At 44.1% G+C, this 12,353-nt stretch overlaps 1 protein-coding gene across 1 annotated transcript; it reads right to left on the minus strand.

Moving 5' to 3' along the window:
- Window positions 1-4,721: 4,721 nt before the first annotated feature.
- On the minus strand, window positions 4,722-5,808 carry LOC134393953 (P2Y purinoceptor 11-like). Its single transcript, XM_063118979.1, has one exon. The coding sequence runs from the start codon at window positions 5,806-5,808 to the stop codon at window positions 4,819-4,821; it is 990 nt and encodes a 329-aa protein (XP_062975049.1). The 3' UTR covers window positions 4,722-4,818.
- Between the last annotated feature and the right edge of the window lie 6,545 nt (window positions 5,809-12,353).

Below are 12,353 nucleotides of genomic sequence, written 5' to 3' on the forward strand. Positions count from 1 at the left end.
CACGTTCTTTTTTAGAAATGAAGAGGCTTTCTCCTGGCAACCCTTCCAAACAAACCATACTTGTTCAGTCTTTTTCTAATTGTACTGTCATGAACTTTAACATTTAACATGCTCACTGAGGCCTGTAGAGTCTGAGATGTAACTCTTGGGTTTTTTGCAATTCCTCTGAGCATTGCACGGTCTGACCTTGGGGTGATTTTGTGGGACGTCCTCTCCTGGGAAGATTGGCAACTGTCTTGAATGTTTTCCACTTTTGAATCATCTTTCTCACTGTAGAATGATGAACTTTAAATTGTTTGGCAATGGCCTTATAACCCTTCCCAGATTGATGGGCAGCAGCAATTGCTTCTCTAAGGTCATTGCTGATGTCTTTCCTCCTTGGCATTGTGTTAACACACACCTGAATGCTCCAGACCAGCAAACTGAAAAAACTTCGACTTTTATAGAGGTGGTCATACTTGCTGATGATCAATTAATCACGGGCATTTGATTAGCAGCACCTGTCTGCTACTTAGCATCTTAATTCCTATGGAAACAGTAAGGGTGTACTTACTTTTTCACACATGGCTTCTCCATTTTGGCTTTATTTCTGTTAAATAAATCATGACACGGTGTAATATGTCATGTGTTGTTGTTCATCTGAGGTTGTATTTACCTAATTTTTAGACCTGCTAAGGAACAGTTGATTGTTATTATGTCCTGATATGTAAAATCATACAATTCCAAGAGGATGTACTTTCTTTTTCACACAACTGTATATTTATATATATTGGTGAGAGGTTGAAATGAATAGATTTAGTCATGGGATTATATTCTCATAAACTCCGCAGTTCTATTTAGAGCTAGTTTTTCCCACTTTCCCATGTGTGTCTCCATCTGTCTTCTTCCCCGTCCAGCTAGCGGGCCTGGTCAGCCGCCGTTTCCAGTTGAAGAGGCAGCTGGACAACCATCTGTCAGGGATGCTTTAGGGAGGATTCCTGCATTGAGCAGGGGGTTGGACTTGATGGCCTTGTAGGACCCTTCCAACTCTGCTATTCTCTGATTCTATGATCATTGCGGGTTTGCAATCCCCACCCCCCAGTTTTCTCATAGTTGTGTTGTACGATTGCTAGTCTGAGTAATCTGGTCAGAAGCAGCAGTCTTCAATTTTATCAGAATTGGAAGCCACCTTCGATGCCAACATGGGATCACAACTAACGTACAAAAATGTTAACATCCATTTATAGAAGTATCTCAGCTAAGCAGCAAACGCCTGCTGCCTATGCAGGACACAGGCGATGGGTGACCCACGTATACCAAGAATGTCCACTAGAGGGCTTCCTTCTCTCTCCCTGGACCTGCAGCTCCAGAATCACCACCTTGGGAGAGGAGATGCCACTTTTCAGGGACTGCAAGCAGATTTTGGAATTTCCTACCCAAGCAGATCTGCCTGGACCCTTTTCCGCGGGTCTTCCACTGCAGTAGAAAGGTTTTCCTTTTTCATAAAGGCTCTGCTCTGGTTGTTAGTGGTTTTAGTGGACTCTGGCTAGTGACTTCTTGTGGGGGTCCCTGTGGCTTTTTCTGTTTTTAGTTGCCCAAAATAACCCTTACTGCATTGTGTGCATGAGTTTCAAATGCGAAGTAATATATAAACATTGTTAATAATAACTGACTTTTCTTTAACCCCTTTCCTAACATTCTGTGCCTGCCCTTTCATTGGCCCAGACGCTCTTAAGAGCTCACTGGAGGTAGCATTATTGCACATGCATGCATACACTGTGTCACATGTTACACCACATGTACAGTGTGTGGAGCCTATGCATTAACCTTCCTTCTGCTAAAGTGACCCTATGGAAAGGAGGATGCGGCTCCTACATCTTTAACAGTTGCATGAAAAGGAATTTCAGCAGGTGCCATTTGTATGCATGCAGCACCTGGTGGAAATTCCCTCTTCATCACAACAATTAAAGCTGCAGGAGCCCTGCCCTCTTTTGTATCTGGCCACTCTAGCTATACTCCTGCAACTTTTAACTGTTGTGATGAAGAGGGAATTTCACCAGGTGCTGCATGCATACGAATGACACCTGCTGAAATCCCCTTTTCTATTAAATTGTTAAAGAGACAGGAGCCCTGTCCTCCTTTTCATATGGCCACCCTGCCTTTTGCCTCATCCCTCTCTCTTCTCCCTTTCCAAGCTGCCCAAAACTTCAGCTTTGAACTTTTTCAAAATTTCAAAATTTTCTGCATTTCTACACTGCTCAAACTTCAGGTTAAAACAAAAATGAGCAAAATCAGTCTGGTAGATCTCAAGTAATAAGTCGTACACTGCCACATTCTTACATAAGATATATAGGGTTTGGAGGGGCCAGTTCCTGCCAGTAACGACATGACCAGATTCTGCGAGCTACAATATCAGAAAGAGCAGAGCAGCAGTGAGTATCAGACTGAGGCCTAGAAAGGGGGAAAGAGGGAAGAAAAGACAGGGGACAAGCTTGGAACAACTGCGGGTGGGGGATTAAGATGGCTTCAGACCCATATTACCAACAGTACACACTTCCCTTCTAGTAATGAGGAAGGAGAAAAAGCAATTCAGACAGTGAAGAGTTTGCTTTTTGAAACAGAACATTCTACAAGCAGCCTCCTGATATACCATTCAGCCCTGCTGGGTCAATATCTTTACGTAAACCAACCTTGCCCACCACCGTAGCTTACTTAACTTCCCTCAGGAAGATAAACTGATAAAAGAGCGACAGATTGATTTTTATTTCCAGATAGACAGGTGAAAATATCCTTGCTCTTTCCCCACAGCTGGAAGTTTGGATCCCAGATGCAGGAGTACAAGGAACTGTCTGGGCAAGTGCAGAAAATCCTTGCTCGTATCTAGCGGGGACAATTCCTCTGGCAAAACCAAGAAAATTAGTTTATTACACATTCTCCAGCTTGTCACAGTAAACTGGGGCATATTTCAGTTCCACCAGAAATATTTGATTTGTGGAAGTGTCTTTTACTAAAGATTACATTCTTGGGGGAGGGGTGCTCTAAGTAGGGTGACCATATGAAAAGGAGGACAGGGCTCCTGTATTTTTAACAGTTGTATAGAAAAGGGAATTTCAGCAAGTGTCATTTGAATGCATGTAACACCTGGTGAAATTTTATAACAGTTAAACATTATAACAGTTAAAGCTGCAGGAGTCCTGCCCTCTTGACCAAATACAAAAGAGAGGAGGGCACCTGCAGCTTTAACTATTGTGATGAAGAGGGAATTTCACCAGATACTGTACGCATACAAATGACACCTGCTGAAAATCCCATTTCTCTACAACTGTTAAAGATACAGGAACCCTGTCCTCCTTTTCATATGGTCACCTTAGCTCTAAGTAAATTTGAACACAATCCCATGTGATATGGTCAGACCCTTTCCAGACAAAGGGGGATGCAGTAAAAAGGATTAAACTCCTGCTCAGGAGCAGTGCTAGATGATGATGTCATCAGGAGAGGACAACCTTTGTTGTTTTGCTGTAACAAAGCATTTGAAAGGGTGAGATATTAATAATAATACAGAGTCCACCTAGCCAGACACTCAAACTGTGGTAGTGACAACACCTGGGGCACCAGTATATTGCTGGTACTGGATAGCAGTATTCCTCCACATCTGTAGGGTATCTAGGGTGACCATATGAAAAGGACAGGGCTCCTGTATCTTTAACAGTTGTATTGAACGGAGAATTTCAGCAGGTGTCATTTGTACATATATAGAACCTGGTGAAATTCCCTCTTCATCACAACAGTTAAAGCTGCAGGTGCCCTGCCCTCTTTTGTATCTGGTCACTCTAGTATAGCTCCTGCAGCTTTAACTGTTGTGATGAAGAGGGAATTTCACCAGGTTCTCCATATATACAAATGACCCCTGCTGAAATTCCCTTTTCTATGCAACTGTTAAAGATACAGGAGCCCTTTTCTCCTTTTCGTATGTCCACCCTAGGGAATCCCTTCAATGGGTTATATAATTCTTTCTGGTGTCCTCACTGGGCAGCAGCTAACTGTTATGGGACTTATTTGTTGTTTATTCGTTCAGTCACTTCCGACTCTTCGTGACTTCATGGACCAGCCCATGCCAGAGCTTTCTGTCGGCCGTTGCCACCCCCAGCTCCCCCAAGGTCAAGCCTGTCCTCTCCAGAATATCATCCATCCATCTTGTCCTTGGTAGACCCCTCTTCCTTTTGCCTTCCACTTTCCCTAGCATCAGCCTCTTCTCCAGGGTATCCTGTCTTCTCATCATGTGGCCAAAGTACTTCAGTTTTGCCTTTAATACCATTCCCTCAAGTGAGCCATCTGGCTTTATTTCCTGGAGTATAGACTGGTTTGATCTTCTTGCATTCCAAGGCACTCTCAGAATTTCCCTCCAACACCACAGTTCAAAAGCATCTATCTTCCTTCGCTCAGCTTTCCTTATGGTCCAGCTCTCGCAGCCATAGGTTACTACGGGGAATACCATTGCTTTAACTATGCGGACCTTTGTTGTCAGTGTGGCGTCTCTGCTCTTAACTATTTGATCAAGATTTGTCATTGCTCTCCTCCCAAGAAGTAAACGTCTTCTGATTTCCTGGCTGCAGTCAGCGTCTGCAGTAATCTTTGCGCCCAGAAATACAACACATAAACACATCTGCAACATAGTCCTGAAAGACTTTTAAAAGGCAGGGTCAGTATAGCAATTTGTAGGGAAGGAATGTCCCATTTCCACCAAACCTCTCCTTTAGTAGGGATCCAGTTCATTGCAAAGCCTCACCACATTGCAGCAAAGGGATTGTCAATAAACAGTCAGGCCTGCCGGAAGCAAAATCAGCTCTGGTCCTGGAGGCACAGAGAAGAGGGCTGGGTGTACATTTTCCATTCCACGCTCTTCTCTCGCACACCTTTGCACCGTGGAAAATATCTGCCAAAGTATTCCTGCATGCAGTTGGTCAGGGAAGCATAGACCAATGGATGGATGCAAATGTGGAAATTGACCAAGATCTTGGTCACCTGGTAGAAGTTGTAGAGAAGCTCATCACACCTTCCGTGGTTGCGGGAGTAAAGGTTCAGGTTGCGTAAGACATGAAAGGGCAAGTAGAAAAGGGCGTAGAGGACCACCACGACAGAAACCAGTGTTTTCACCTTGGATTTCTCCTCCGCTGTGATGTTACAGTTGCGGACGACCGTGCAGGTGATGGCCACGCAGGAAAAGGTGGTCAGGATGAATGGCAGCCCGCACCCAAAAGCCGCTAGGAACCAGCTATAGGGCAAGTAGCTGGGCAGTTCTGGTTTTGAGGCACTTCCTAGACAATAGGTTACGGTGTTATTTTTACTCTTTTCCAGTTTGGAAAAGCTGAGGACAGGCGCTGAGATGACCACCACCAGCAACCACACTGCCCCACTAAGGAGCTTGGCATGGCGGGGCTCGATTCGGCCATGGGCAAAGAAGGGGTGAACAACGGCCACATAGCGGTTCAGGCTGATGCAGGCAACGAAAAAGGTGCTGCCGTAAAGGTTGCAGAAGAAGACGAAACGGTCCAGCACACAGAAAACGGAGCCATATTTCCAGTCTTTGGGTGGCTGATAATAAAATGCTAAGGGCAGCAAGGAGAATGCATAAAGCAGGTCGCTAACAGCCAGGTTGAAGGAGTAGACGATGCCAGTATGCCAGGGGCGTTCCCGAACCACGAAGCGGTAGATGGCAAAGCCATTCCCAGCAATGGCCAAAATAGATTGCAGAATCAAGAGGTGCCATATCTTTTCTTGGAAGTCATCCAAACTGTCTTTGCAGTCCTCTGCTCCCCCAGTATGAACCATCCTGGGGAAGCAAAAAGAATGAGATTACAATATTCCAAGATATGTATGCCAAGTTATTCGGTAAAATGGGTACTAGGCAATGGTACCATGTAACCTAATTTCAGCATTAATTTTTCAATAAGACTGAAGATAAACGCTCTCTTTGTCCCTGTCAAGGGTGATACATATGCATTAAGGGCTCCTCTAAACAAATGGTTGCACACTTGTGATTGGCCAACTCATGAACGTTTTCAGGTCAATAACCCGCAGGATCCCCTAGAAATCCCAGTATTAAAAGTGGCAATAGCTGTGAAAAAGCAGGCTCTTCTGCCACTAGATAGCACTATCTCAATAGAAGTGAAGGGAGGGGAGGTATTCAATTCAAAGCACATAGTTGTCCCTCTCCGCCTGCGTAATGCAGCCCATAACAATTGTGCCAAAGAATAAAGAAGCCCAAAAGCCCAAGGTAAGCAACATGATTTCCCTTAATGTAGAGACCCTCATTGAACCTATTTCATCCCAAGGGCTGGATTCCATTTTGGAAAAGCTCTTGGGAGCCACCTTCCAGTGGTGGGCGGGGCCAAAGGCAAAAGCAGCAGGCCAGAAATACCAAAATTGCCAGCATACTGAAGCTTAAAACTTTTACTACCAGTTTTAGAATGGGGAAAAACAAGACAAAAGCCAGCCAAACAACCAAACAGTCTGCAGCCAGGAGAAGGGTGTGTGGCCATCTGGCAAAAGCCAGAAGGGCCAGATTGTAAGTCTGAGGATTTGCACTAAACAGACCTCCCTATGTCTTGTGTACTCTCTCACTACTGACTCTGGTTAAACAAATTATGCCGTTCGTGTAATGCACCAAAACCAGTTTGACCAGGGTGGCAAAATAAGTACGCACACATCCTGAGCAATGCTGTGTCTCTGATTTCATTTGCAGCTCTTCGGAAAGCCATTGCCTGATTCCAGTCAAGGCAAGCAAGCCCAATCCTAGCCCCTGCTGTTGCCAAGTTCTGCATCTGGAGCCTATTATGCCATTTGTGACTAACAGAGTGGATCAACTGCTTATCAGGAGCGCATGCATTTTGCCTCTGTTGATGCTCATGCATTTTTTTAGATAACCCAAATATTGGTGGGGGGAAATGCCACACGTATCCCCAATGATCTTTAGGGCTGTCTTCACAGCGTCGAGTTGGTGCTCCCTCCCTCCCTCCCTCATATTTTACTCCCCCATGGTGGTGTCGGGTAATCCCGATGCCAAGGAGGGAGCATGGTGTCTCCAGCAGCCATCTGGGTACTGGACCTGCCGCTCACTCTGCCTAGGGTGACCATATTTGGGAAACCAAAAAAGAGGACACCTAGTGTGTGTGGGAGGAAGCAGCTTTCTGAGTCCTGCAGAAAGTACGTTATTCCCCCGCCACCTTAAAGAACCCGATTGGAGTGGAGGAGGGGAAAGGATTTCATTCTGCACCACCACCATCCACTCCAATGGGGGCCTTTTCTATAATGTCCACGAATGACCCACTTTCCCCTTTAAGACCTCAATTGGAGCTCGGGGTGGGGGAATGATGTGCCTCAAGAAAGCATGTCATTCCCTCCTGCCATGCTAATGGCAGCCTTAAAGGGGAAGGTGTGTCATTCCAGGACATTATTGAAAATTATAGAAAATCCCCCCTGACACCATGGAAAGAACAAAAACCAGGACAAATCCGGGGAAATCCTGACAGTTGGTCACCCTAACTCTGCCTAGTGGATGGCAACCAATCGCTGGCCATCTTCCACCCGGGATCACCCCCCTCCCCCTGATTGGATCCAGAGTGACATCATAAGAGTCATACTGACCTCACTCCCATTGGAAAAAATCAGAGTAACTCCCCAACTTTTTCAATGCGTAGCTTTGCTAGAAAGTCCTACAGTTGCTGCAAACCTGCGTCTGCATCATATAGACAGCCCCAAGTGAAGCCAAATTCTTCCAGCCAACATAATGGTTCTTGTCAGCAGAATGGGAGAGGGGGCATTCACACTCCCTACTGTATCCTCCCGCTCCCCCAAATCTGCTCTGAAGAGTTGGAGACTCACCAGTGCAGATTTGGAGAGCAGGGACATAGGAAGAGGAAGTCCCATTGTGTGCGTGGAAACCCATTTGCACAACGTTGCAGTTCACTCAGGGTCATGCATCTGCTTCAACATATTTTCATATTATCTCTCTCACGGGCGCCTTTGCAACCACACGCTTAATTTAAAAAACAACAGCAATCCCTTTGTGCTAAAGCACATTTTTGCTTTTACTTCTAAAAATATGTAAGTATATTATCGCTCAACAAGCTTCCATTGCGTTTGGAACTTTTTGTAAGGCTCCTCAGAAAAAACAGGTATAACATTTAGGAAAGTTTTTAGCTGCAGAATTATTTTCTTCCAATTAGTCTCCTGTTATAGAAAAGGCAGAAGAAGATACGGAATGCTGGTGTTTATACTTAAGCTTCCCTGAGTAGAAAGAATCGCTTCAGTAAAAACGACTATTTCAGACATTATCGTTTTGTTTCTGACTTTACCTAGCACTGTCCCGGAAGGCAAGTTAGAATTATGGGACAAGATTTTTCAAAAGTTTGGAAGTAAAAGGACTGGAATAATGTTCGAGATATTATGTGAAAACAAAGGGAGCTTATGAAAATGAAAAGCATATATAGCAGCTGGTTAGGTGTACTTTTGGCATGTTTTTTTACTTCTCAAAAATGACCAGGAAGAGAATATGGTTTGGAACTCCCATTGAGACATTATTAAGGTATAAAAGATTAGATCTCCATTAGATATTACTGGTAATCCTTTAATTCACTCCTACTTTCTGAAGATGGTACTTAAAATTATTGCCAAGTCTTGGCTTTTTCCTTTCACTCTAGCTTCTGCGTTTGCCTAAATTTAATTCTTCACGCACCTAGAGGAACATGACAATGCTTTAGCATCAGCTTTTTATATTCAAGTAAAGAGCAGGAGGAAGTAAAAACGAGAGCAAATGTTTTTAGCTTGTTTAATTTTTACTTTACAATGCAATGAGTAAGCAGGAGGGTGATGAGGAAGAGTCATTATGATACAGTTAGAAGCTCAGTTTGTTAACTGGCAATTTACATTTGTTGTGTCAGATTTGTCAATTGCAATTTTTTTTGGTTAATCTTTTATTTAAGTTACATTCTCTTTCGCTGCCAATAATGTAATCACAGAGAAAGTTTCTGACTCATGTAAGCATCGTGCTACATTTCTTAATTTGTGTATTTTTCTTCAATAAAGCGTTTAATGGATTTCAATTTAGGATATAAATTGAATATACCCGGTCACTACGTTCAACATCTAAGGTCCTCCTCCGGGTGCCTACTCCGAGAGAGGCTCGGAGTGTGGCAACGAGGGACAGGGCCTTTTTGGTGGTGGCCCCCAGTCTCTCGAATGATCTCCCTGATGAGGCTCGCCTGGCACCAACGCTTCTATTATTATTATTATTTATTTATTTATTTATTTATTTATTTATATAGCACCATCAATGTACATGGTGCTGTACAGAGAAAACAATAAATAGCAAGACCCTGCTGCATAGGCTTACATTCTAATAAAATCATAATAAAACAATAAGGAGGGGAAGAGAATGCAAACAGGCACAGGGTAGGGTAAACAGGCACTGGGTAGGGTAAAACTAACAGTATAAAGTCAGAACTTTCCAGCTCCAGGTTAAGACTTTCCTCTTTGCCCCAGGCATATGGCGGCATATCTTAATTACCCACGTTTTAGTTTTTTAACGGTTTTTAATGCTTTATATGTGTATGTTTTGTCTTTTAGAATTTTAAATTTTGCATACTCGTTTTAATCTTAATTTTAGAATTTCTGTAAACCACCCAGAGAGCCCTGGCTATGGGAGCAGTATATAAGTGCAATAAATAAATAAATAAAATAAAATAAATTTAGTCTGCAGTGATATTTCTGTTTGCACATCTAGCTTAACCACTGGGTTGTCTAGAACTCAATTGCTGTAGGGTGTGGAGTTAAACAGGAGCAAGTGAGCAGCAGCACCCTAACCCCATTCCTCCTCTTGCGTCATTGTGTTGATTGGCTTGTTAATCATGGGGGGAATTTAAAAGTTATCCTATAGCTGGACATTACCCAAGAGCCGTACCAAGAACTGCAGAGAGTCCCATTGCTGAACTGCCCTGGTACTGGACCAGTGGTAGGGAATCTTTCCCCGGTGTTTAAAGCAGCCTTCCACAACCTAGAGTTCTTCAGATAGTTTGACTACAACCCCCATCATCCCTGACCATTGGCCATGTTATTATTTTGTGAACTGCCCAGAGAGCTTCGGTTTTTGGGCGGTATAAAAATGAAATAAATAAATAAAATGTCAGCTGGTGCTTATGGGAGTTGTAGTCCAAAATATCTGGAGGGCATCAGGTTGGGGAAAGCTAAAAGCCAATGCTCAGCAGCTGTTTTGGTGGACGGCTACATCGAGAGTTGGGGTTGGTGGACCAAGCCTCTCCCACTGGCTTAAATCTACCGTCCCCATCTGGATGCACCAGGTTGGGGGAGACTGGCTGAAATACTGTGCCAATGGATAGAGTGAATATTATAACTGTTCTCCCACTTTTTCTGGCTTCTACTTGCAGCCCCCACCCCCAAACACATCTGCCTTTAAAGTGCTCCCTCATCGGCTGCATCTCACACGATGCATCAAGGACACACCTGAAAATACAGCTGCCCCCAAACAATCATCCGTGGGGCTGGTTTATTCAGAGCAGTTCCACGCTCAGTTTCTCCTGCATTTGCTCAAATGATTTGCATGGTTGAGTCTCATTCGTCATCTATTACAATGTACCTGTATTTCTTTGGAACACACTACAGGACATTCCTTGTTAACTGCATATTATGGGTATTTGGTCCTGATTCTGAAGAGGCAAGATCTGGATCTAAGCACAACCAGAATGTATTTATTTATTTTATTACATTTATACCCCGCCATTTTCCTCCAAGAAACACTTTTTCCTCCAAGGCGGCGTACATAATTCTCCTCTCCATTTTATCCTCACAACAACCCTGTGAGGTAGGTTGGGCTGAGTGTCTGTGACTGGCCCAAAGTCACCCAGTGGGTTTCCATAGCCAAGTGGGGACTAGAACCCAGATCTCCCGACTCCCAGTCCAACACCTTAGCCACTACACCACACTGTACTTAACCCTTTTGCTTACCATGTGCTTTAGATACATTTTATAGCCTGCCTCCATAACCCCAGGATGATCAGGGGTCTGGAAACAAAGCCCTATGAAGAGAGACTGAAAGAACTGGGCATGTTTAGCCTGGAGAAGAGAAGATTGAGGGGAGGCATGATAGCACTCTTCAAATACTTAAAAGGTTATCACACAGAGGAGGGCCAGGATCTCTTCTCAATCCTCCCAGAGTGCAGGACATGGAATAACGGGCTCAAGTTAAAGGAAGCCAGATTCCAGCTGGACATCAGGAAAAACTTCCTGACCGTTAGAGCAGTGCGACAATGGAATCAGTTACCTAGGGAGGTTGTGGGCTCTCCCACACTAGAGGCCTTCAACCATCTGTCTGGATGCTTTAGGGTGGATTCCTGCATTGAGCAGGGGGTTGGACTCGATGGCCTTGTAGGCCCCTTCCAACTCAGCTATTCTATGATTCTATGATTTAAAAATGCTTTTGAGCTGCAGCAACCCATGTACACTAAAAACACACACAGCAAAACCCAAATACTTCTTAAATCTTCTTCTGCAATAACAGAGCAGAGAGTTATTTTCCAATTTCTGCCTATCTCATGCAGTAGGCTGTATGATGCTTTTAACTCTCATCAATTCTATATTGTATCGCTCTTGCGGCAATTTCTCCCACTGCTTGGCTGGGTGGTGTGAGTCCTTGGAATGCTCATAAACATCCCAACTGATCAGGGAATAAGGCTGGCAAAAAGAGTGGGGCCCCATCTTTTGTGAGGGAGCGGTTGTGAGTTTGGCTAATATTAATACCCAACACAGTCACACACCTCAAGTGACTTGTGGAACTTGCAAAAAGGGTTAGCAAGAAGTGTAAAGAGATAATGAAGCAAAGGGGCAGAGAGTGAACGAAAGAAGGCTGCATTGAACTCAGAAACAGGAACCCAAGATTTGTTTGTAGCTTCACCAAAAATTATGGGGTGCTCCTCTTGATCATAGAAGACATGCAGGTGAATGGGATAGTTCTGTGATCCCCTTGTAGCCCTTACTTCCTGACCTCTGCTCTTTGTGAAAGATGCCCTCCCGCACCTCAGACAATGGGTTTAAGATTAGAAGACATGGAAATGGAACAAGATGATGCAGAGTAAGAGTCTGTGTGTTATTTAGGTAAGAGGAAAGCAAGGAGTGCTTGCATTGTACAAATGCAAAAGTTCAATACAGTCAACCATTCAGGAGCCCTGTAGTAAATACATACCCCCAATTCAACTTTCACGTCTTCTTTTGTGTACAACTGGTCGGCTGGAATTTTTCTCTAGTTGTCCTAGCAGCTGCAAAGTCCCCAATCAAACGAGACAGTGTGATCGAGTGAAGACCAC

Source organism: Elgaria multicarinata, chromosome 3, assembly GCF_023053635.1.
Source record: "Elgaria multicarinata webbii isolate HBS135686 ecotype San Diego chromosome 3, rElgMul1.1.pri, whole genome shotgun sequence".
Classification (NCBI taxonomy): Eukaryota; Metazoa; Chordata; class Lepidosauria; order Squamata; family Anguidae; genus Elgaria; species Elgaria multicarinata.